Raw genomic sequence first — 26,906 nt, forward strand, 5'->3', positions numbered from 1 at the left:
CGAATCGACGCACACTGCTACGTCATTACGCTGCACCAACGTTAGCGCTTTACTTTGAACAGACGTTGTTGTTGTGGTTCATTTTTTATCCCTCGTAGAAAAGGTATGTAGATTTTTACTAGAATTTTTTTAACCGACAACATTAAGTTTACTCGCCGAGATATGTGTGTCAAGTTTTAAGTCCAATTTTCGACCCGAAACCGGTTAAATAGGCAACTTGACGAGTTGCTTGTTAGCCGTCCAGCTATTTGTGACAGGCTAATGTTGCAGTAACTACCCACTAATATGTGCATAAGTCAACCTAATATCACGCATTTCCTCGTGTATGCGAGAGCATCGTGCCGTATTTAATTCTACAGATAGAATAATATTAGTTATATGCAAAAAAAAAAAAACATGAAAAGAGATATATATATTAATGAAACCATCCCTCTGTTGTCAAAATGCATGTGTTTTGATCGCTGCTTTCTTGTCGCAACTAAGGTAATATGAAAATAAGCTTCCGGATTTTCCCTTCAAAATAAAAGGAGCAAAACTTGACATTGAAATATGACGCCTGTTTTTTTTTTCATTTTGAGGGGCAGTGCACGGGGTAAAGAGTTAAAGAGGACGGAGGTCACAATCAGTACTGCTGCACAATCAGCGGCTGTAACACAGGGGTCTTTCACCCCCAAAGTGATGGAGAGATGGAGCAGGGACCCCCTACTACATATATTGCATAAAATGGTGTATTACATCAAACTGAACCTAGTGCCATGTAAAAAAAGAAAAAGAAAAAAAAGAAGTACCTTGTTATTGTGCATTCAATACTGAGCTATTCAAATAATTCAGCTATTCTGATTGACGTTTTTATTTCAAACATAAATGTAGAAACGAAAAGATATTGTTAAAAAGTGTCTCATCAACCAAAGATTACACGACCCCCCTGAAGACCTCTGCTGTAACACAACCGCTGCATAAATCCTTCTGCTTAGGCTCAGACCAGCTGTCAGGGTCATTTTTGGAGGCTGTGGACTTATTCCTGAATAAACAAAAGACTAGTTTGGTGCAGGATAAATCACTTAACGGATGAGTAGACTTTTTAGTTAATGAACTAATCAATAACATGTCTCAGTGGGTTTCAGCACTATCATTTACTCTAAATCAAAGAAGTTCTGTAGTGTCCAAAGAGAGGTGGTTTACCCAGAAATATAATGTTTTGTTAATGTAACAGTACAGTCATAAATATTACACTTAGAAAGTTTCATTCACACAACACATGTGTTCTACAGTTGTGTCAGGATGACTGAGAATGACGTGGACAACGAGCTGTTGGACTACGAGGACGATGAGGTGGAGGCTGCAGGGGTCGGAGATGTGGGAGGTGCAGGCGACATGTCGATCAGGAAGGAGGGAGTGAAGGGCTCCTACGTGTCCATTCACTCCTCGGGGTTCAGAGACTTCCTGCTGAAACCGGAGCTGCTCAGAGCCATAGTGGACTGTGGCTTTGAGCATCCATCTGAGGGTGAGTCAAACAAATATGTTTTTACTATTTTGATAAAAAAATAATCGTTAAGATCTATGAGTGCAAGTGGTTCAACCTTTTAGGATTTTCACTCTCCTTCTCATTCTCTCTCTTCTATCCATATAAAGACTGACTGCTGTCAGTTCATGCCTTAACAGAGACTTTGTTGGTTATGTTTTTATTAAGTTTGAAAAGCCTTCCGGCCTGGTTTATTTTTTAGTTTTTCATCACACATAAAACACTCACATGACAACCCACAAGAAAGTAAAAAAGTCAAAAACAGCACGCAGACAAGGAATATAGCCTAAACAAAGGAAAATGAAAAAGAAGGGGGAAAAAAAGCAATTTATAAAATTACCAGTGTTACATACTGTATACACTACATCTTTTCTTTACTATGAGTCATTCATTCATTTGTAAGAATAGAACCGTACAGTTTACATGGTAGAAAGTAGTTGAAAGAAGGGAATAAGAGTTAATCGGCTAACCAGCAACTAGCTCTATAAAGAATCGCCAAGTCTTGTGGAAACTCTTTTCAGAGCCCCGAAGCAAGCTGTTGCATGGCATCTCTCCTCCACATTGTGTAAGATGGTGGGTTTGCCTGTTTCCAGTTTAACAATGTTTATGTTTATGTTTTTGTTACAGTTCAGCATGAATGCATCCCTCAGGCCATCCTCGGTATGGATGTGCTCTGTCAGGCCAAGTCTGGGATGGGGAAGACTGCAGTGTTTGTTCTCGCCACGCTGCAGCAGCTGGAGCCCGTCACTGGACAGGTGATCCTCTCAGATGATCAAAATGATGTTGATGTAGACGTACACTTCTGAGATACCTTTCATGATTACCATGCATACTTTGAGAGAAAGAGGGCAGGGATGTCCACTCATATCTCATATAATCTCCACAGACTGTGTTTTTATTGAGATTTAGAAAAGGCTGCAATTACTTGATGATGACGGCCACTGTTTTGCCCCAGGTGTCGGTGCTGGTGATGTGTCACACCAGAGAGCTGGCCTTTCAGATCAGCAAGGAGTACGAGAGATTTTCAAAGTACATGCCGACTGTCAAGGTAAAGCACCGCCTCCTGATTCTGCCGCTCCAACCCCTCCCTCCCCCCCACGACCCGAATCTCACCTGTCTAACAGCTTGTTGTTGTGTGCTGTGTGTGCGGCTGCAGGTGGCGGTGTTCTTCGGAGGGCTGTCTATAAAGAAGGACGAGGAGGTGCTGAAGAAGGACTCTCCTCACATCGTGGTGGGAACACCAGGCAGGATCCTGGCACTGACACGCAACAAGACCCTCAACCTGCGTCACATCAAACATTTCATCCTGGATGAGTGCGACAAGATGCTCGAGCAGCTCGGTCAGTAAACACACCGTCACGTAGACCTTCTCATATCTAAAGGCAAAATCCAACTATTAGACTTGACAGCATTACGACAAAAAACAGGGTTCTGATCATGTTCATCTCAACTTTTTTTTTTATTACTTAACTTACTTTACTTCATTACTTCATTTGGAGTAGAGGTTATCTAAGTTATAGTTTAGAGTAGCCTCCATATATTAGCATATTGTGTTTGATATGAAGTATATCTTAATGTCATTTTAATGTGCTCAACTCTGATAAAAAAAAGCGAAAAAAGAGCACAATTTGTTTATGTTCTGTGTTTCTCTCAAAATTAATGGCCCTATATTTGTATGTTGTATTGTATTATATATATATATATATATATAATACATCTGATGCATTTCTACATTATTTTCTGTAGTTATAATGTATATCTGTAATTTAGTCACTTAGTAATTTAATATAATAACTGGGTAGACTTAAATTTCCAACCATTTCATACTCTTCATAAATTGTTTCATCTCTTCAAGATTGCTTCAGCACTTCCCCTCATTAATTCAGCTCATTCAGCTTCCAGCTTCCAGCATTCACCCGTATTTCCTTCAGGAAATGCATTCTCTAGTGTATATCTGTAATTTAGTCACTTAGTAATTTAATATAATAACTTTTAAACTTAAACTTTTAAAATTCATAATGTGTGTGAATGTGCGATCCTGATCCGAGTCTCACTCTCCTCTGCAGACATGCGCAGAGACGTCCAGGAGATTTTCCGCATGACTCCACATGAGAAGCAGGTCATGATGTTCAGCGCCACCCTGAGCAAAGAGATCCGTCCAGTCTGCAGAAAGTTCATGCAAGACGTAAATACGACTCCCCCACTTGCATCCACCATGCCCGCTCTCGCTCCCTCCACACCTCTACTACTCCTCCCTCTGTTGCGCCGCGCCCGCTGGAACGGCGGCTAACAGAGCCCGCGCTGCCCCTGCGACCTCCACGAATCCAAGTTACGAGCAAGAAAAGAAGTTTTTTGCTCCGAGCAGCCACTTCAGTGCGTGTGGAGCGTGGGGAGGCTTCCGCCCACTTCCGCACCGTCACGCCGTGGCCCTTTACTGCTACGACTGGCCGTTGCTGTGCCTCAGGCTGATGTGGCTGTAAACACGCTGCATTAGTCTAGTTCATCCTGACTTAGAGCTACTTTATGCAACATCTGGTCTCAACACAGGGAGTGTAAGTGTTAGCCAGGCTGATTTCAGTGGCGCCACACATCCATAACAGATAGTTTAAACTCTACATTTTGAACAGGTGTTAGAGCTTCAGGTACTCACGCACAGGGACACAGTCATAGATCCCATAGATACATTTATGAGGAATTGTAGTTTAACACACATTTTATACTGTAGCCTTAAGACCAGATGTCAGAAATAGCCATTACTATACATGTGTGACTTTAAAGGTCCATACAGTATAAAGTATCCCTAACCCTAACCTCCTCCTGTAGTGTGATTATAAAGCAGGTCCAGGTTCAATATTAATGCTGTTTAAGTATTAAACCCTCAGTTCACACAGAAATACACATGCATGTTAGTATGACTTATGTAACTTTGTGATGTCACAACAAAGCAGTCGCCACTCATGCCCCAAGCCCCGCCCACCTGATCCACTGTGCAACCTTGCAGGATTTTTGCTTTCTCTGAGTGTTTACCAGATATATTTTTTATTGGATCACTCAGAAAACAGTGAGCCAATCAAAACAGAGGCTCAGAGGCTCCTCTCTTCTGATTGGCTCACTAAACTGTTGTTACTAGAGCTCCAGATGAAGCCTGGCAGGGGAGATGTAAAACTACACTGAGATGTTTTTTTGGATCTTAAAACCACAAATATAGTTTCCTAGTGTGTATATATATATATTTTAAATTTTCAGATAAAATACTGTAGACAAAACAAATAGACCCAGAAACTGTCAAAGGTTGTACATTTAACTCTTCGGGATGGTCCATGTCTGATCAGGACCAAGATCCAACTTAGGAGGGGTGAAGATAATTTTTCTAATTTGCAACACAAAGATCCCATGAAGGGAAAAAAAAGACAAAAACCCAAAGCAAATAGATGATAAACAATACCAAAGCAATGAATACACACAAAAACAAAACAAAATGCCTCAAAGCCAAACCATTTATCTTTCTGAAGGAAATTAGATTTTAAAATTTCTCTCGATGTTGAGCTATAATTCATCTGATAATGTTGTTGGCAGCTGAGGAACAACTTCATTGTTGTTTTGGTGTGTTATAGACAGTGTAGTCTGTTATTGGTTAGAAAGGTGTGAAATTCAGTGTTTGGATTCACTGGCAGCTGAGTCTGAGGTAAAGTTAATGTAGTTTTATGTGATGGCTTTAACCCTTTTTATTTTATAGGGGTAGACAGAAATCAAAGTGAGAGGCGTCTTGTGCTTTATGTATATGTCGAGGCTGAGCAATGAGAACAGAGAAGACTGTAGTGGTTTTTACCTGAAGCTCTCTTCAGCTCTGTTGAGGATTTTATTTTAGCCTCTTTTGCTTTTATGGGCTGTAATTTTACTGTTTGGTGGGATGAAGTAGCTCAGAAAAAGCTCAGATAGATCCAACAGCAAACAGCAAGCAGGCAGTTAGAGATGAGCTGGTGGAGACCAAACATGGAGCAAAAAGAGAGGAAATGCTCAGTGTTATGTTGGCACTGGGTGGTGTTGAGTGCTTGTGGCCCTGTCTGTGTGCTTGATGGTTAAGTTGGACATGTTATTACTAAGTGGGACAAACAAAGGTGTCTAGGGATGTCACGATTATAGATTTTCTTTGTACGATTATTGTCAGAGAAATAATCACCGTATTATCACGATTATTATGCATTAATTAATTTCACAACATATGAAAGTGTAAAATCAAATACAGTCAAAATATAATTACATTAAAGCAGAAGTGAGTGGTCCGGTCGTTTTCGCTAATGCTGCGTTCCAGGCAGGCTTTTGAAATCGTAAATTACAGCTTCAAGTCACAACTTACGACTTTGTAGCGTTTCAGGCAACCCACTCGTGTTTTTCCGACCTGTTTTACCGGTGAAAGTCACTATAACGGCCACTTGTAACTTCCGACCGGTGAACTCGTACCAGATCGAACTGGTACCACTTCACGGTCGGAAAAATACAAGTTTCCTTGAACGCACCATAACAGTCCTCGTCGCTACGTCACCACATTCACGGCGTTCCTTGGCTGCACACACAGCCCTGCATGTCGTTCTCTCTCCTCATTGGATAAAAACTGTAGGATACGATAAATGTTTTCTCTTCGGCTCAGAGCAGAGCAGAGTGACTGACAGACCCGTGTTTCGGCCCAAACACTCTATGTAAGTGATTGCTGTCGGAAGATATAACTATTTAAGACTTATATTAACACAAATATATCACTCACTTCTGCTTTAATAATTATTTACACTAAATATTTTAAGTAGCTACTGTTAATATATAGCCAATTATTAATCCTCCAGGGAGAGTGTTTAAATATTCAAATCATTGATTCTCATCTATACCAAAAGTTTAAGTTTATTTTAATTGTTTTTTTGTTTTGTTTTTTATCACAAATGACATGCTAACATTTAAATTCCTACCACTTGTATGTTACGTTAGGTAAATGGACCAATATTTCTTAAATTTACCTTTACTTTGGTGCACATCTGCCTCCGTGTTTCCAACATAATCTATTTTGGAAAGTGGCGGTGATTTAGGAATCTTTACGATTAATTAATTGTGGCGTTTAATACCGCGATTAATTGTGAAAACAAGTAATCGTGACATCCCTAATTTAGGTGTCTCATCTGGCTGTTGAAGATTTTAATTGATGAATTGGATACAAATTGGGAAGGTAGCGTTGTGTCGATCAGCCCAGGTCCAGGCGAAGCTCTGTAAAGCTTTTCCATTGAATGCCTGATAGTCGTGCATCATTACAAGACGGCAGCTTTAGATCTGTGTGTTGTAGCGATGTGACAGATTCTTCCTTGTTCTTAAATTGGATCAAGAAGCAGAGAGGGATTAGTTACTGAGATCCTGAACAGAGGAGTTAAAGCAGAATAGAAAAAAAGAGCTCAGAATCGATTTTGTTGTGTTTTCAGTCACTTTAATCTTGTCAGGAGCACTTCCAATCAGTTTGGTGTCTTTGGTGTGTTACCGAGAGTGTGTGTGCGCGTGTGTGTGTGTGTGTGTGTGTGCGCTCCCTCAGTCTCCTCTCTCTCACCTGTTCTCCACTCCATCTTCTACCTTCTCTTGACGATTTCCTGTCTCAGTCCCTCCGTCACTCAGCCCCCCTCCCCCTCCCCTCTCACTGATACATTTCTCTCTGCATCCCTCTCCCAAACCTTCCCCATAGTGTATAAATCTGTTAATCTCTCCTTTAAAGCCCCCCCCCCCACCCCACCCCCCCTTGCACTGCCATGTTCTGTCTGACCTGCTTTAACAAACTTCCACTTCCACATTCCCTTTATTCCCACACCCATGTTCCCTCCTTCGATTCTCCTCGACCCCGTCCCCCCTCCTCCTAACCCTTTTACAACTCCTGCCCTGCTCCAGCCGATGGAAATCTTTGTGGATGATGAGACCAAGCTGACTCTGCACGGGCTGCAGCAGTACTACGTCAAGCTGAAGGACAATGAGAAAAACAGAAAGCTCTTTGACCTCCTGGACGCGCTAGAGTTCAATCAGGTACTGTGTTTTTTTTTAAAGGTGGATGCACAAATTGACTATAGAGATGCCGACGGCAGCTGAGTGACTGTATCGTCGTGTTGCTCAGGTGGTGATCTTCGTGAAGTCGGTCCAGCGGTGCGTAGCTCTGGCTCAGCTGCTGGTGGAGCAGAACTTCCCAGCGATCGCCATCCATCGAGGGATGCCACAGGAGGAACGGTAACTGTGAAAATCAAACACAATCTCCACATCGACAGAGGTTATAACATATTAAAATAGCTTGAAACACTTTATAATAAGCACACACTATTATTATAAAGTGTTACCAAATAGCTACAATGCAGGGAAAGCTGCAAAATTGACCATTGACTGCTCAGATCACGACTTATCCTTTAAATTAGAGGTGTCAAACTCATTTTAGTTCTGTGGCCGCATTCAGTGCAATTTGATCTGAAGTGGGACGGACCAGTAAAATAAAAGCATAATAACATATAAATAACGAGAACTCTAAATGTTCCATTTGTTTTAGTGCAAATGAACCCTTAGTTTTACAAAACATCTAATGAGCAACCTGGAATTTCTTGAGAAAAATACTTTTTTAACAATATTATGCCTCTTTTGGCTTCTATCTGATTTTCACACATGGCAAATTCGTCCCGTTTGACATCCCTGTTTTAAATGGTCACGGACATGGACTACAAATTAAATGACTTGAGGTGTACAATCAGACATCTTTTTTTTTCAGAAGGTTTAGGTGTGTGGTTTCTGAAGAAAGAGGAAATAAAACAGCATTAAACACCGTAACCATTGAGATTACATGACGAAACTGATTTGGTGCAACTCATTGAATGATATGACTGATATAGATACACAGGCCTGATGACAGTGACTGACAGATTAGGTGTGAATGTAACATTGAATGCAACAAATTTGTCCTTGTCTAAATGTTGTTTTAGTGTGAACCACGGGACTGTGGATGGAAATTAACTTTAGAGCTAAATCTGGCATATTTACATTTTGTATGTTCATGAATATATCAAGTCCCGTTACAAATATACAATAAATGAAAATGAAAACAAGACAACACACTTTCAAATGAAACACAATTGAAAACAGTAGTGTTATCTAATTGGTAGCCCAGAGGAAGTGTTATCTGCATGATGTCATCTCCTTTTCCCCAAGTCAGGGGACACATCCCTACTGTTTTCTTACTGGGCTACTTGTAGTTATTTTCTAAAACTTTCTTGGGGGTTTAGATCAATTTTTTCAACACTTGTGGCTGTTGAACTGAGCGGAAACTTATTCTTTTCATTACTGGCATGCAATGAATCTTGGGATTGGTCGGGCCACAAAGCATCCACCCCGTAATTGTCCGCTTTTCTCAGCAGAAAAGCATTTGAAGGAGCCTTTGAAACAGAGCAGTGCTCTGATGCCGTCTTCAAACACAGCCTCTGAAGGATGCTGCAAAGAAATCTGCTGGTTTAATAGTTGTTATTTCTGTAAGTCTGTAAAGCTGCAGCCTCGTTTATTCTTGAGGCCACTTTCTATTCCTGTATGTCATGGATGCAGCTCAGTATTTGGCTGTGAAGAGAGGAACTATTGTCCCATTCTTGACCCTTCCTTAATGAATTGTGAAAACGTATTTGTCGGTGCCAACATCAGCTGATGCAGCAGATGTCTCGGGTCAGAGGTCTGACACCGGCTCAATGAAGACGTTGCCTTCAAACGAGGGAGTTCAATTATCTTTGGAGCTTTTAGAGAAAGAACAACAAACGAATAACGAGGATTAATACAGTTCAGCTCTCAGCACATTCAGTGTTGGGTTTCTGAACAGGATCTAAGGAACCTGCTGTGACCTCCGGACTCTTCCTGTTCTGTTTGTTCCCTCCGCCACCGAGGTCGTGTTTTTAGGGATGTGACCTGTGTGCAGAGGTCGTCCTTGCTGTGTTGTAGTGCAGCAGTCAGTGGGATGTCACAGTTTAATGAGCTCCACTCCTCTCCATTGTGTCTGTAGTTTGTCTCGCTACCAGCAGTTCAAGGACTTCCAGAGGAGAATCCTTGTGGCCACCAACCTGTTTGGACGAGGGATGGACATCGAGAGAGTCAACATTGCCTTTAATTATGACATGCCAGAGGACTCTGACACCTACCTGCACAGGGTAAGGCTGGCATTGTTCATACCGATGCATTTGGGTTCATTTTCTCAATGTGAAACCAAACCAAACCAGCGGCTACAAGTTAGCAAACTCATCAACTGAATTCAACTAAATAAAACAAACTTCAGATGTAGGAACGCCTGTATAAGTCTTTTTATTTTAAACTACACTTTGTAAACTGCCGAAATACAGTATTACTACACACAAGTGAGACATAGCAAGGCGTAGGTGTGTTTGTGCATAGGAATATGGTAGTTCAACAGCTGAAAATGTTGACCCAAAACTGTGAGAAGGAGCCAGAAAAACTCACTAACTTGTGGTTATAAAAAAAAATATTCCAGAAGAATTTCCATTGGAATTTAGTTTTAATCAGAAACAAAACAAGACACGTTTGTTAAAGTTGTTGTACTTCATTTCAGCAAGATTAGATTTGTTTTTCTGAAAAAAGAAAGAAAAGAGAATTAATTACCCTATGAAAAAGACTAAAATGAAGTGATGAAAATAGATCCCGACTGAATCTCTCAACAAGTAAAAGTGCCAGTAAACCGACTGTAACAAATGAAATCTCTGTAGCCATCCTAAGATGTTTGAGGTCAGCAGGTGTGACAAAGGTGTGATGAAGGTGTGTGTTGGTGCAGGTGGCCCGGGCCGGCCGGTTCGGGACAAAGGGCCTGGCCATCACGTTCGTGTCGGACGAAGGCGACGCCCGCACGCTCAACGACGTCCAGGATCGCTTCGAGGTGAACATCAGCGAGCTGCCGGACGAGATCGACATCTCCTCCTACAGTAAGATCTCAAGTTATTCTTCTCTCATTGAAGTCTTGTTCACTCAGTTCCCCCCTCACTGACCCTCCCTTCCTGTGTGTGTGTGTGTGTGTGTGTTTTCTCCTTCAGTCGAACCGGCCCGGTAGATGAGGCACCTGCTCCTCCCCCCTCATACCCCCGGGGGCTTCCACTCACTTTATATCTCCAGTTTCATGATGATGGCAGATGGAGACCGTCTTTCTATATAAACCCTGGCATGTCGGACAGCAGATATTTTCTTAATCCTGTGACATTTGCTTTTTGAGAGAATGAAGCCGTGGTGGTGGCGGCGGTGGTGGCACAGCTCCCTCTGCAGGGAGAAATCAGGACTGACTTTGTTTCATAATGTTTGTTTGATTTAAGTTTCTAATGTCAGTATTTGTTAATGACTATTTAATTTTGATATTGATATTATTGTTTTATGAAGGATAGCCAGTTTTCTAGATAGTTGACTTGTTATAAAAGGTAGTTCTAGGACTGGCAGTAGAGAAATGGATATGACTAAAACTATTCACTGCTGTGTGGATTAATAAATCTGTTTTTTGCTTGGTAACGTCTCTCTCATCCTTTTATCAATCGCTGCTCAAACCAGGGGAGGTTTTATATTTGTTGTAGATAAATACATATCTGTTGCTCTTTCAGTTTGTGGTGGGAAATTACTGACATTAGTATTCTCCTTGTAATAAGTAGTGAAGTAGTTGTAGTTTAAACCTTGTAGTAAACCTGTTAAATCCATCAGAGGCGACAACTGTGTCCTGGCTACAATAAACCTGGGGTGAGAGGAAGGACACCAGGACAAACTATGTATAACCTTGTTCTTGGTTTCCCTCATCAAACTCATCAAATAAACAATCCAACGACTCCAAAACGCTCTCATGGACAAGTTGTGACCTGCACATTCACCACGCTATGAGATAATAACGGAACGTTATGAGACAGAGTTGTTTTAGAGGTAAACTGCTCCTGACAGGAACGCGCATCAGCAGTTTTGCATGAATTTACCTCTAAAACAACTCTGTCTCGTAACATTCCGTTATCATCTCATAGCGTGGTGAATGTGCAGGTCACAACTTGTCCACCAGAGCGTTCTGGAGTTGTTGGATTGTGTATTTGATGAGTTTGATGAGGGAAACCAAGAAATCCCACGAGCCTCCGTAGCGTAGCTCTGAGCAGCTTGCGGCTCTGCTCCGCCGTTCTAAAAATAACTTGCACCGACAATTAAAGGTAACAAACCTACTGCTATGACTATAGGGATTATGGCAATGGGCCAATTTGCCAAAATGTTGCACTATCCCTTTAAGAGATGAATATCAGTAGAGAATAAATTATTACATCTTATGAGGAAACAGGTGTTTCAGGGTTTTAGAAGAGGTTTTATTCTGATAGTATGATCGATATCGATGACAGATAGTGGTAGCAAGGAGCAAATCTCCACCCTTATCATGATCAACAGTGTGACCTCATGCCTGAAAAAATACCTAAGATACTTATTTTGTACTGTCAAAGTATTACATCAGTATATTTTATGCTATTCTGAGATTAGCAAGGAAGCCACATCCAAGAAAACAGCCTGGTTGTCGGTGGGGGTGGACAGGGCTTCTTACTTTGGTTTTATTCCACTGTCTGAGTCGTGTTGGTGAGAGAACTGATGATCAGCGGCTGATTAATGTACAGCCGTATCCTGCTGTAAAACCTGAATTTAAAACCCCAGAACATTTCTGCTTCTTTCCCACATGGCTCACCGACTGGGCTGGTTTCAGCCGACTTTATAGCATGTTTGTGAAACAGGAAGTGGAGCTGATATCCAACAGGATGAGAAGAGAGGAAGTGGGCAGAGAAGTGCTGATCACAGCTCGGTTTGTAGGACAGACAATCATTATCTCTTCTGTTCGATTTGTTTGTTTTACCTTTGTCGTGTCACTGCTCTGGGAAAACTCGTCACCTCTTATCTAACCTTTCACCGCCAAATGTGAGGTTTCGCTGTAAATAAATGTGTCTTCACCAGCTCAGCTCACTCTATCTCTGACTGAGACAATGAGAAAGTGGAATCGAGGTCAAATGGACTTGGTTGTAGATTCTTTAAAGGGATAGTTCACCCAAAATTCAGATTTCACTCATTATCTACTCACCCTCATGTCAACTAATAGCTGTGAGAATTTTCAGAGTCCTCCGTTCCTTCTCTGAGTTACGGGGGGGTCTGCGCAGCAGTATTTGTCCATATAATGGTTGTGAATGGACACCACGTTTCTTCGTCCAAAAAGACACACCAAAAAACATCCAAATACCTCCATACTGCTCGTCTGTAATGTCCCTCTTGTATTGAAGCCCCGACATGAGAAATTGTTCCGAAAAAAATTAAATAAGTCTATATTTTAAGCTTGTTTGTAGCGGAAGCTCCCAGTGTCTCAGTTCACTGCTCTGCCTGTGTAAGTGCAAATCTCACGTGATTTGCACTGACCGGCGGAACAATTTCTCATGTCGGGGCTTCAATACAAGAGGGACATTACAGACGAGCAGCATGGAGGTATTTGGATGTTTTTTGGTGTGTCTTTTTGGACGAAGAAACGTGGTGTCCATTGACAACCATTATATGGACAAATACTGCTGCGCAGACCCCCCCGTAACTCAGAGAAGGAACGGAGGACTAATTCTCACAGCTCTTAGTTGACATGAGGGTGAGTAGATAATGAGTGAAATTTGAATTTTGGGTGAACTATCCCTTTAAGACATTAGACATCGTTCTTCAATTCAGAAACTGAAGAAGATTGTTATGTTATGGAGATATAATCTATCTGGACTCGGTGTACTCAGCGCTTATATTTATTACTGGTGCTAAATATGATACTCACCATTGTGTTCCTTATGAAAAAGTTGGTTGGTTGGTTCTCTCTTTCCTCCTTGTCAAATGTACAGTATATATTGTTTGTTTGTAATCATTGTCAATGTTTTTTAATGTGCTTGTCAACTCAACGACATTGAAAATCAGGGTAACCTCAATGCCTTTCGAGAATAAATAAAGTTTATACATATATTCATGAAACCTCTTCAAGAAACCAAATCCATTTGACCTAGATTCAACTTTCTCGGAGTGGTGTTGGGATTTGTTTTCTCCTTGTTACCAATCAATCATGGTCTGAATGCCACAGAGTATTGTTGCTGCTGACTATCTTCTAATTGCAACTTCCAGCAGGATATTCATACTCCATGCCACAAATGTGAAGTTGTCTCAGTCCAGTGAACATCAGTTTATATACACTGCCCGTCCCAAGAAAAAGTCACCACTTGGATTTAACTAAGCTAATAGGTAAGAGCCTGCATGGGTGATTATGTTTCAGCTATGTTTCAACTTATTTAACCCTAACTGATGCAGTCTCATTTCTTAACAACCATGTTGGAAGATGCATCCTGTGGTCGTGGAGAAGATGTTAATCTGTTTCAGAAGGGTCAAATTATTGGTATCAAGCAAATAAAACATCTAAGGAGATTGCTGAGACTAAAATAGGGTTAAGAACTGTCCAACACATTATTAAAAACTGGACGGATAGTGGAAATCATCATCTTCAAGGAATAAATGTGGTCCAATGTGACCCCTGGATCAAGGAGTCCTTGTTCTGGTTCAACCTGTGCAGTTCCTCTTCACTTTGATCAATGTTTTCTTGAACTGGTCACATTTTCAAGGGGTTCATGTTCCAGTGAGATAAAAGTGAGTCTGCTCGGTAGCGCGGACGAAAGCTGAACTACCTGCGTCAATGAAAAGAGCGACTCCTTCAGCATGTGGACAAATATCAAAATAGTTGATTTTATTTATACTGTGTTAAAGTTATAAACACGTCAGGCAGTGGTTTTACACATCACCATACAGACATGGGAATCAATCAATCTTGTGGATCACCTCCCAAACCTAATTACAGTACAGTGATAATCATTTCTTCAGCCATCTCACAGCCTTCCTGTTGCAGAAACAAATAAAAACTATTAAACAATCATTGGTTTTTCAACAAACCTAAGCCGGCCAAACCGTGGTTTGGATGTCACGTAATTACAACTCTGCCCCGTACCAGGGCTTCAGGGCTTCATCAGTAAAAATGGCAGACTCAGCAACATCTGAATCTCATTTGCAGCTTGGCAAACCTGTTAGAACTTCAAGTTCTAGATAGTTAAATAATGTCACAATTATAGCCTTACCATTAAAGTCTCTTTCATCCTTCATATTAATCATTTCCTTCGACACATGTAGACGCCAAGTTCGTTCACCCAAACAGAGACGTGTGCTGGAAAACGCAGATTTCCATGACCCTCTGAAGGGTAAAAAAAAAAAAAAAAAAAAAAAAAAAAGGAGCTGGAGAATTCATGTGGTGTTTCCTTCAAGAAAGTCACTCCCTCCAGCCGTAAAGCCTCAGTATGCTTCAAACAAAGTGCCCGTCAGGTCGAGAGAGAAACCTAGAAACCTAGAAACCTGACAGCTGGACTGAAGGAGCCGAGTCCGACACCTCGGCCGTCGATCCCTCCCACCGTACACAGTGATTGGGCAGGTGTGGGGATGTGTGAAAAGTGGTCAGGGGGTTGACAACTTCCTCTTTTCCCCCCGTGAACAACAGCATAATGCCTTGGAGGAGAGATGGTCTTAAAGTGTGTGTCCTCATCCCCCGTTTGTACAATCAATTGTGTCTAGATTGCAAAATGCTGCAGTTTTTTTTTTTTTTTTGCGTCTCTTCGAGTGTGTGGTCCTCGGGAACAGGTAGTAACACTTAAGTAAGTCTGACCTACTTGGTTTGAAGCATACAGAGGCCTTAACGCCTTGAGATAATCTCTGCTTTGAGGTTAGCGCCCTACGCCGTCGTCACCACACTGCTTTCAAGCGGCCATGTCCATAATATTCACAACCTGATCTGAGAACTGCAGTGCTGATAATTCAAGAAAAACTCCACCCTTTTTCACCTCCTACATTGTTACATGTCTGCTACATGTCCTGTGCAAAATAAACACTAACAGGACTCATTTTTGCTAGGAAGTGTCATTCAGTTTTGAGGTTGTTGCTTAATTCGGACTTCACCTTTATCGACTTTCCCACCAAAGCTGAATCCCCTGTGGAGACACAATACTTCTCGACATCTGGGGCATGATATTCACAGATCTGGTCTTGTGAAACCCTGATTCTGGACCCCATCAGCTCCACCCGTACCTCATTATGTCTGCCTTGGGGTGAATTTTAAAACTTCATACTCACCTTATTACCATAAGGTTAGGTAATGCTCTAAGCAACCTGTAGGCTCTCTCCTTCTACAGTCGATACATGAAATGGTTCAGTAACTAAAGTCTGAACGTCTCAGTGATTGTTTGTTTTGTCCAAGATCAACTCAACAACAGTTTGGGAGGTTTAGTGTCTCTGCTTCTATTGCAATTCCTTCTCTCTGTATCATCGATGAAGAAGCCTTTCATCTTTAATGATAACCATCAGGACCGTGACTGACGTGGTTTTAACTCGTGAGACTCTGCTCAGTGCTGGATATGACCTGTTGTTTACCAACTCGAAGACACAGCAGTAGAAGCTTCTCATTTTCCTTTGCACACAACTCTGCTTCGGATTAGTTTTATAGACTTGAACACTAACGCGATCCGAAGAGTTGGGTCAGTGTCAAAACTGTTTTCGAAAACTTTCCTAAAAGTAAATAAAAAAAAGATCACCCAAGATTTTAATCCTTAGACTTTTTATCTCTCTGATATAGTGACTCTGTTTGTGTGTGGTCTTCACTAACACTGAAAAACACTCTTCCTCTTCTTCATCTTCTACCAACCTCCATTTACAGCTGCAGCAAACAAAGTGATCGTACGTCTTCATTTGGCCGATACTCACAGGAATAAAAAACACAAACTAAAAGGAAAAAAAAAAGGGCCCAGAAAGCAAGGCACGTTGCCAGTAGCTGTTTTGAAACAGTGGTTAAGGGTGGAATTTTCCTTTCCCACAAGGTTTAACTCGATGTGAAATCTGTACGGCCCTGAACTTGCTGATCCTGATTGAGCACCCCGGCTTTCCGAAGCCTCCCTACCTACCAACAGGACCTGGGTCAACTCAACACTCAATCTCACAGCTCCACTGATGTGCAGCCACCACCCGTGCTGCTTTCTCTCCTTCACGAACCACTGCGTCTGCTGATATTCTTTGGTTTGAGAGGGTGCTCCTCTTGAGTAAGGCTCTCTTCCCCTCTTCAACCCCATTTGCATTGTACTTCCCGGATCAGTCTCTCAGCTCCAGCTGATGTCGTACTGCATCCATCCCTCCGGCGGGGCCAGGAACACCCTCCGGCCCCGGTACAGGAAACTGACAACTCCTCTGTAGCCTGTACGAGGAACTCCCGATTTCAAGTCGTCCATCACTCCCAGGTTTCGAGCGAAGACTTTAAAACTGTCCCGGCTGGAGTACTGCACCCTGTACGGTCCGGGACCTTTTAAGATGCCCCCTTGCTGCAGTTCCTCAATTTTCACCAGTGGTGCGCTGTAAACCTCTTTGATAAACGTTTCATCGTACTTTTCTTTTAGCAAATAAGACAAATTCTGTTTAGTAAAAGGCACAAATTGAGTGTTTAGCTTAATATATCGAAGATACTGGTCAAAGAATTGACCTAAACTCACGCCCTTTCGGCCAAAAGTGATAGTCCGTGAGATTTCGGGCCGGATGCAGGAGCGGTCCTTGCGCTGCTGCGGCTGACGCATCCAGTCGTCCCAGAAGGCCAAGGGCCATTTGGGTTCCAGTTCGGCCCACATGTCCTTAAGCAGCATCCAGCCGAGACCGGGGAAGAAGTCTGTCCTGTAGAGGAGCTCGGGCTTGGACGGATCCACCAAGGCATCTCTGCCGTTGTCGTTCCAGGCGGAAACGCACCACAGGGTGGGGTCGGAGCGCAAGATCGGGTACAGAGCTCTGAAATACTCAAAGAAGTCTGGTGCCACCTACATGAGAGGAGAGAGATGCACAGAGGTGAGACACTTGTGCTGCTGCAGAGATACAGTTCAAATAAATAATTGCACTTTTTTTAAAGTATATTTTTTGGGGGCTTTTTTGCCTTTAATGTACAGGACAGTTGAGAGAGAGACAGGAAATGGGAGGCAGGGAGGGGGGAATGACACGCAGGATAGGACCGGGGCCGCCTGTAGTGAGGACTATAGCCTCACACATGGGGCGGGGGCTCTACCAACTGAGCTAAACACTGCCCCAAGATTAATTGCACTTTAAGTCTCTTATTTTCTTAGTTTTGACCATCATTCCTACCAGTGATGATCATAAAAATCAGTTAATAACTCAAATTGGAAACACAAGCGTTCCCCAAAAAGATGACAAAATAAATCCAGTGGGCCAAGATAGAGGGAAAAACGTCTGCTAAAAAATGATGCTAGATAAATCTGTGTGCACTTTAAGACTTTTATCATTTTTAATTACACCTAGATCATTCCTCTACCCAGTCTCCAAGTCCTTGTCCACTGCAGAAACCATTGGATTTTGCGCTATAATATTAATACTCTGAAATAATGTATGTAGGCTGGTTGATTATGTTGATTAGGTGCTACACAAATAAAACTGGATTGAATTCATGTCTTTAGTTTTGGAGAAAAAACTTTCCTGAAGAATTATTTTTTAAATGCATGGACATTTGCTACACGTCACCCCCCCTTTCCTCCTCTCCCTTTATACATATCTGTGCTGTTAGCTATTAAAAAGGGGCAAAAATACATGAAGGACTGAAGGACTCTGTATGTTGAGCCCACTTTTGGTTAAATAAATAAACCTTAATGCAAACTTAAAGAGAGATTAGCCGGAAACAAACAGCGAGTTATCAGTAATATAAAGAGGAAACCAGTGGAGAACAGTTACATAAGTGAACCCAGATTTTCCCTGCTCACTGGCAAAATAATTGCTGATTTACAGGGCACAGTTTTTTCCCCTCTAGCTCCTGGTTCAAGTCAAAATTACTTTGAATTTCCTGTAACTTGGTTCTTGCTGCTGAGGCACTTTTTTTTACCAGCTGAATATTCAGACTAAAAATGTTTTTTTTTTTTTTTTTATCCACCTCTGGTTGGTTGGTGAAGTTTTACACACATCCGCCTACAGCCCGTCTGTTCAGCAGTAGCGTATATAATTAATAGTATCACCAGTTAAATGTTCTGGGATTAAAGATGATTACATATGATGATGATGATGATCGTCATCATCTGGTATTTGTTCTCTCTCCCATGAAAGAGTTTTTGTTTCTGTTGTGATTCAAAACGCACTCGCACACACACAAACCTCTGCAGTTAAAATGATATATACAAGTTGTGCAACAGTTCTGACTAGCATCCACTCTGGGCTTTGTGACAACACACTAAAAGGATCCTGGGTAGAGTCAGTCACAGTCTGAATAAGCTGCTGCTGCTGCTGCTGCTGCAGCCAAATGAGGAAACAGTCTTCGGTGACAACTTGAGACAAATGTGGAACCTGTGGAAGCAGCTTCAGTCATCATTAACCCACATTTCGCTGTAAGCCAAATGTAATTGCACTTTGACCATGGAAAGGTTGCACAACCTCATCAGACCTGCCAAACAGAACTTTTCTGATGATTAGTGAGTGTCGGGTTTTTATTTTATTTTATTTTTTTAGAGTCTGCAATGATTTTATACAAGAACTGTGGATCCCAGACTTCAGAGTGACTGTTAAACATTCGATTAGTTACACAATTTAATATGAGCCATCATATTTTTGAATGATCTTGAATGCAAAAAAACATGTACCGTATGTCATTATTTAAACGATATGTGCGATTGGTTTTTTTAAAATAATTTTTAGACTGCATGTTGATGGAAACATGGCTTGAGAGGAGAGTGAAGAATCAGGAAAACAGTGATGAGTAACTCTGTTGTGGTTTTTAAAAAACCTCAGGGCAGTGTTTAAAATGCTTTGTCTTGGCCAAGTTAATCAATATCACCACTTGTGATGTGTGAACTGATGAGATTTTATTGATACTATTGCCAATATCAACTCTGCTTATCGGTCAGATCTATTGATTCTTGATCAATTTTCTGTGTGGACAGAATGGCAGTAAGCACTCAATCCCAAAATAACTGTATATTTACAACAGTCTATGTACCCTTGTTAATGGACATAGGTGTTTCTAACCTTACTTGGAATGATCATTTTAGTATACTATACTATGTATACTATGATTCTGATGACTCGCATTTGCCTGGTTCTCCATTTCCATCCCATCCAAAGACCCAAATATAAAAGCTTCACCAGTCGACACTTTGATTCATTCTTCCCAGCCATATGTGGCGTCTTACAACATTGTATTTGTAAACCCGTTTAGTATGCATGCTCACATCTCTGACATTCAGCAGGATGAAAAATACAGCACTTCAGAAACTCATCCTGATAGCAACTGATGGTTTGCGTAGCTCCACGCTGAGTTTTAAGGTTAACCATAAATCACGACATGTGATGTGCTTATTTGTAGATGAGGTGTAATGAAGAGAAGGCATCAACCACAAACATTGAGTGTTTAGAAAAAGAGAAATATGCAGGAAAAAAAAGCATGAGCCAACAAACCACAAGCGCCTACCCGACTGAAAATACCAGAGATGACTCAAAGTTTGTCACAGCCACCGATGACAAGACTAGAGAAAAATACAAACACTGGTTTGACTGGCTTTCTGTGTTGGGATGTCCTCACTGTGTCTTAACCAGTGTACCTATCTGGGTATCCTGTGTTTCTACTGAGAAACTGTCCAATGAAAAGCAACATAGCCCAATAAAAGCCGGCTATCTGGCCTGATGAGGCCTACGGTGACGCATGGTTATGCAACCGCAGTGAGGTAGAAGTCCAAGGACACTCACCTCTAGGTCATCCTCCACTATGACGACGGCAGACTGGGACATGGTGTTGAACACTTGGTTGAGAGCCCAGCGGTAATGTCGGGAGATTTTGTAGTAGCCTTGGAACTTCCTGTGCTCCGGCCGGACCCTGATGTCCGCCAGGTCCGGCTGGCTTATGTGCGTCACTTGATCTCCGTAGGAGGCGATCACGCGAGCCGTCTCGGCGTGGCCGCAGTCCTGGCTGACGATGATTGGGTTCAGTTGCGGGGAGGGGCGGTACTGTATCAGTCTGTCAAGGCTTCGTTTGACCGTCACTCTGTCACAAGCGATGACTAGAATGGGAATGACGACCTCTGGGATGGAAACGGTGGTCGCCAAGTTATTGTTATCGTCATTGTCTTCCTTCACTTCAATGGCCCGGTCCTGCTCCGACTTAGAGTCTGGAGCTGCTGTATGAACAGGCTTCTGTGTTGTTTGTTGCGCCTCCGTTTGGGGCCGCTCGTCCCCGCCATCTTTGACAGGAAGTGGAGGCTTCGTCGTCTGGTGGACAACCTTAACGTTGACCTTCGTATCATCCGTTTCTCGTTTCCCGACATCTTTCTGCCGAATCCACACTGCCCTGTGACTCTCGATCTGCTTCAGGAGCTTCTTCTGGGTCTCCAGTTGAACTTCCACCTCCTCCGCCAGCCGGATCACCTCGCCGGCCAGGTTGGCTTGGCCTCCTTTCCCCCTCCCCAGGCCCCACTCCTCCTTTCCTCCTGGTTCAGCTCCACCACCTTCTCCCAGGCGGCCGATGGGTGGGCGACCCCAAAGATAAAGCAGAAGCAAAGCATTCCAGGCAACAAACAGGAAAGCACCACATAGTATAAGAGAACCTTTCTTGCGAACCATGGCCCAATGACACAAGAAAAAGGGATGGGGTTGTGAAAAAGGCTGGAAAAAAAGGGGGAGCAGAGTGAGAATCCTTCAGACCGAGGAGGCGATCTCAGATGGGCAGGAATCTGACGTCCAGTTACATTGTTAATCACTTCAACATTGGGATCATCCTGTCTTTCGGAAAGAGGGGCATCAGGAGGAAAGTCAATTTCAAAATGATTTGGTGAATTCCATCAAAAATCCCAAACAGACGGGGCAGGTCTTGAAGAAGTTCAGCAGAGGGAGGTTGTAAAAGTGCAGATGGAGGTTTATAAAAAAAAAAAGGGAGGGGGAAATGGGGTCAGTTTAGGTTGAGGGAATGTCACTGCTTGTATGTTATCCTTCAGCCATCATCCTGAAAAGAGCAGGAAAACAAACCATTAGCACAATGAATGCAGCTCATATGAACTTAAATATTGAAGCAGGCAAATAATTTATTATATTCACAAATAATTCACTTCAAACACCTCCTCCTTTTTCATATTTTGCCATGATGTAGTTTAATGCAACATTTTCATTTTTTTCCAGGCTGCTCTTATACCATTTAAGTTATCACAAAGTAAAAACAGAGTTAAGGACTCCGCTGAAGCACATTTGCAGTGATAACGGCCTCAATCCTTTCTGGGTATGACGCCAAAAACTTAACACATGAAAATGGGGAAAAAAAGTGACGGTTTAAGACTTTCTATAAAATGTATGCTCAATCAAATCTTCAATATTGGCACTGACTGGTATCCAAATACTTAAACCCAACACTCAGTATTAGACACAACAGTGTTATAGATCATTGCAACAGTCTCTCATCCTATCCTACATGGCGAGGATGGCTAATATCAAACAAGCACATCAGCTCTTTATCTCAGTGGTACTTTCAGGTTTGTGGGATTTTTTTTTTTTGCAGAGACCAAATCCAAAAACTCACGACGTTATCAGGCAGCAGCAGCAGCAGCAGCAGTGTTGCAGTGCTGCTCCTCTTAACTGGAGATAAACAGCAAGAAACGTTATTTCCAGAGGCCTACTGAGGACTGACAGGACGTCCTGTGCATCTTGAAGTGACTCAGACAGGCTGGTGGCCAACACTGGTCAGTTTGAAAAGAGGGAGATGAAGTCCCAGACTCTAAGATTTACTTAGACTGAAAACCGAGGGACAAGTAGAGTCTATGAATGTGTGACTCTCCATTAATCAAGGGGATTCTCATAAGAGGGGATTACTGGTAAGATCACAATAGTTCGGACCGCCTTGCTAACTAAGGGAATAGATTCATACCCCATCATGTCACAGGGACGTGATTTGACTGGACAAGATCATCTTAATGCCAATCAAAAGCTGCGGTGATGGATCCCAACATCTTCAGCCTTTAGTTTACACCAACTCTGGGTTCAGCATCATAAATCTGTTTGCAAGCATTTTATCTCTATCTACATGTTCACAGAAGGAATGATCTGCACATCTCTTGACGACATCTGATTTGACCCCCTGACCCCGACTGACACATTCTGGATAGACAGGTACAGGACTGTACTAAACACACACACACACACAAACACATTCAGAGCTGGATTGTTAAATTACAGAGGGTGCAGGAATTTGAGACTAAATATCGTAAAACTCTGGCTAAACAATAGCTTTTCTACAAACTGGCTGAGCGGTTGCTTTAAAGAAGGTCTCTATTTAAATGTCTGCCAATACCTGACATTTCACCGCGCAGTCAAAGTCCAACTTCCCGTGAACAAACAAGGCTCCAGTAAAGCTTGAACAGAGCTGCTCCAGTCAAACAGTGTCAACAGAAGAAAAAAAAAGATTCACTTTGTATTTTGTTGTTGTAAACCGACGGAGGGATGAAGAAAAACTCCTCTACCGGAGCTTCTCAGATTTAGAAAAGCCTAAACCAATTAGTGCCGATAAATATAGGCGGTGCTCCATAATCTTGTAAGGATGGATGTTTGACTACGAGGAACAGATGCTCTGATTAGGAGCGTCTTCCTGGCCGCGCTTCAACGCTCTAGGACAGGACAGGACAGACTTTGCTCTGCAGGGCATTAACATATCAGGCCTGTTTGTCTTTCTGTCACCATCACCGTATAAACTTTGTAGAGCAGTAATATGTTTTACCAAATGCAAGTGGTGCCAAGGCTGTGCTCACACTACAGCAACAAAAGCACTTTTATACTTATCTACTTCTTAAGTTCAGTTGGAGAAAGAACGATTAGAAAGAGAGTGTTTAAAAAAAACAAAGTCAAAATTTACAGAATATTTGCAGAATATTCACAACTAGCCTTCAACTCGGGTCTTCACACACAGTTTTCAAAATAAAGTGTGTTTTTTCCTGCTGACAATTATTTGCATTATTGATGAGAATGTTTTTTTTTTTTCTTAATCAATCATTATGTCCATCAAACACCAGAAAATCAATTGTTTCAACCAAGCTTGACTTCACTCTAATCAAGTGACTAATTGTTTCAGCTCTAGTTTTAACAAATGCCATTCGTTTTCTAACTTTTTCTAACCTTTACTCATATGCATACAACCAACACACAATTTAAAAGAATTAAAAAACATAGTTTACAAAAATGTAACTAAGCACCGCTCTGATAATCAACTGATTTGTTGATTGTGATATTCAGTAACAACCATTCGGTCTATAAAATGCCTTTCAAATGTCAAAACTTTCACATGAGACAAATAAAAAGACTAATCACAATCACAGCTGAATAAAGTTCTATTGATATATCTATCAATGACTGATCGATCGACAGACTGCCTGCTCGGCTTCATTCACAAAACCATCTCCTAAAATTTACATGACAAAGTGTTCAATGTTTCTACTTTCTAAATAGAGTACGCTCAGTTGCCAGTTTATTAGGTACACCTGATCAGTGCAGTCTAATAGATCCTTCCCTGACTCAGTATAATGAAGGCACAAGTGTTAATCTACGTCATATAATTCAACAGGAGAACAATCTACATCTAATTTGACCATGCAGATGAATCAACATCTTTAAAAACAAGTTCAACAAAAACTGAGCCTTCATGAAAGTGGGATTTATTGCAGGACTGTTATATCAGGCTGTAGGAGTTACAGCTGTGGCAAGTGGGTGCATATTTTAAAAATCTGTTAATTAATTTAATTAAAAAGTTGTTACTTATACCCTGAAAACACACAACAAAACCTTAAAGTAACAATGGCTCGATGAATGCAGACAGGTCAAAACCGTGTGGGGAAAAAAGGAAAAGAGACACAGCCAGGACACTTCAAGTCCTCAGGGACAGAAGAAAACCGAACGTGTAAAAGAGACTCTTATGCTCTTATCAGTAAATTAAGGAATATAAAGGGGAGAAAAAAAAACTAACCTGAACTCAGATCAGCTTTACAAACCTGCCATGCCTCTCCCCCCTTCAGCGGTGTAGTGAGTTTAAAAAGACAATACAAGAGGACGGAGCTGACTATGGACACAGAGAGAGAGAGACAGAGAGAGAGATGGTGGTGGTGGGCAGAGAGGGAGGGAACTGTTGCTCCTCTTAACAAACTGTACCAGCTGAAACTCTATTCTTCTTTAACCCCCTCCTCCCTCCCTCGACCAGACAACGTGGAGCTGACTGACTGGTAGGGAGGGGAGGGGAGGGGAGGGGAAGGGACATCCAGAGGAGCCTGCGGCAGCACCACCGACCCACTCAGCCAAGGCAGTGGAGTGGACCAAGTTTGCAAAACACTAAAATAATAACATTTTTTGTATGGTCTACTAGTGGAGATGAAGCCCAGCTGTTACGCTTCACATACCAGGGCTCCAGACTAACTTTTTTTTTTTTTTTTTTTTACTAGGAGGAGCTTAGAGGCCCCTAACTTAAAATTTTAGGAGTGCAAGCAGAAAATTTAGGGGCGCACACCGTGAATCAACTTGCAAAGCAAATATTCACATTTCCTTTTCACTCATGATCCTCACACACAGTCGCCCTCTTACAAGTTTCACCAGTGTTAAAAAACAACAGCAAATGTACTGGTTGCACATGTGCAAGTACATGAAAAGTTTACTTGCACTATCCCAAATTTCTAGGGGCAAAATGGCTCCATTTAGGGGCCGTCTGTCTGGAGCCCTGCTGCATACTTTCTTCTCTGAAGGTGTCGAGCTGGCTGACAGCAAACTGACCATTAGTTACGTCACAACAACACAGGACACAATGGACGTCGGATGCAGCCAGAGCCTCGTCACTGTCTCTCCACCTCCATCATCTCTCAGCCGTCAGGGCACTTGGGAGGATGTTTAAAGGGAAGGGATAGTTCAACATTTTGGTAAAATTCTCCTATTGCCATAATCCATATAGCCATAGCAGTAGATTCAGTGCATTCGGTGCATGTTGTTTTGAGATCAGTGGGGCAGAGACATGAGCTGCTCAGTGAACACAATGGAGGGGAACGGTACAGGTCCCCTGTCCCTCATAAAACTCATCCCAACAACTCCAAAACTCTCTGGTGGAGAAGTTGTGACCTGCACATTCACCACGCTATGAAATAATCATGTAACATTACAAGACAGAGTTGTTTTCTAGGCAAATGCGTAGCCGGAACTACATCCCAGCGGAGTGACTTGAAGCGCAAGTAGTTCCGAGTATAAATGTGTTGTAATGTTACAGAATTAAACATGATTATTTCATAGCATGGTGAATGTGCAGGTCACAACTTCTCCACCAGTGTTTTTGGAGTTGTTGGATTGTGTATTTGATGAGTTTGATGAGGGACAGGGGACCTGTACCATTCACCTCCATTGTGTTCACTGAGCAGCTCACGTCTCTGCCCCGCTGATCTCAAAACAACATGCACCGATAATCAAAGCTAATGAACCTACTGCTATGACTATAGGGATTATGGCAATAGGCTAGTCTGCAAAAAAAAAAATGTTGAACCACCCCTTTAAAGAGCAAGAGCAAGAGCAGGCTAGCTGTTGAGTTAGCTAGTTAGTTAGTTAGCAAGCACACTGGCTGGTTGGCTGGCTAACACCGAGCATGAGAGAGAGAGAAAAAAAAAAGCAGCTGTGTGTAGATTTTCCTCCACCCTGAGCGGAGACGTGGTGGATGTGGCAGCCGCCGCCGGTCACTCACCTCTCGCTAACGGTAGCTAGTGGACCGGAGCCACCCGTGCATTTCCCTCGGTGTCACATTCACTGCACATCCTCTCCACAACAACAGCGGGGTCCAGTCCACTAACTAAAAAACGCTTCTTCCTCTTCCTGCTGCTGCACCTCCAGCTCCAGCTCCACTCCACCTCTGGGGTTCACGTTGTGCACCCAGCTCGGCTCAGCACGGCACGGCTCGGCTCGGCTCGGCTCTTCCTTTTTCCCCCTCCCCTCCACCAGTGTAGCCCGCTGCTGCTGCTACCGTTAGCAGGCTACTACGGTGTGGTGCTGCTGGAGCTCCGCCGGTGCTGGTGGTGGTTAGACCGTTAAACCGCCGCCGCCGCTGCCGCCGCCGCCACCGGGCATGTGTGTGTGTGTGTGTATGTGTGTGTGTGTGTGTGTGTGTGTGTGTGCGTGTGCGTGTCCACGGACGGAGAGGCTTTGCAGAGAGAGAGAGAGAGAGAGAGAAGTCCTCCTGTCCCGTCCTCTGCTCTGCTGCTGCCTCCTCGGTTGGTTCAGTTTCTCGTACTCCAGC

The 26,906-nt window shown here is 42.5% G+C and overlaps 2 protein-coding genes across 3 annotated transcripts; one reads left to right on the forward strand and one right to left on the reverse strand.

The window, feature by feature from the left end:
- Positions 1-30: 30 nt before the first annotated feature.
- On the forward strand, positions 31-11,718 carry ddx39b (DEAD (Asp-Glu-Ala-Asp) box polypeptide 39B). Its single transcript, XM_083982437.1, has 11 exons — positions 31-103; positions 1,272-1,504; positions 2,150-2,277; positions 2,478-2,570; positions 2,679-2,862; positions 3,589-3,707; positions 7,436-7,567; positions 7,656-7,765; positions 9,561-9,705; positions 10,341-10,488; positions 10,597-11,718. The coding sequence occupies exons 2-11, from the start codon at positions 1,282-1,284 to the stop codon at positions 10,611-10,613; spliced, it is 1,299 nt and encodes a 432-aa protein (XP_083838563.1). The 5' UTR covers positions 31-103; positions 1,272-1,281; the 3' UTR covers positions 10,614-11,718.
- Positions 11,719-14,277: 2,559 nt separating this feature from the next.
- Positions 14,278-26,906, reverse strand: mgat1b (alpha-1,3-mannosyl-glycoprotein 2-beta-N-acetylglucosaminyltransferase b). Of its 2 annotated transcripts, none has more exons than XM_083982225.1 (3): positions 26,358-26,906; positions 20,369-21,617; positions 14,278-17,451 (listed from the first exon to the last, which is right to left on the reverse strand). In XM_083982225.1, exons 2-3 carry the CDS (start codon positions 21,236-21,238, stop codon positions 16,750-16,752), a joined length of 1,572 nt encoding a protein of 523 aa, XP_083838351.1. In that variant the 5' UTR covers positions 21,239-21,617; positions 26,358-26,906; the 3' UTR covers positions 14,278-16,749. The 2 variants fall into 2 exon arrangements, with proteins under 2 accessions (XP_083838351.1, XP_083838350.1); XM_083982224.1 differs by lacking the exon at positions 26,358-26,906 and adding an exon at positions 24,615-24,823.

Source organism: Trachurus trachurus (assembly GCF_905171665.1).
Source record: "Trachurus trachurus genome assembly, chromosome: 11".
Taxonomy (NCBI): domain Eukaryota; kingdom Metazoa; phylum Chordata; class Actinopteri; order Carangiformes; family Carangidae; genus Trachurus; species Trachurus trachurus.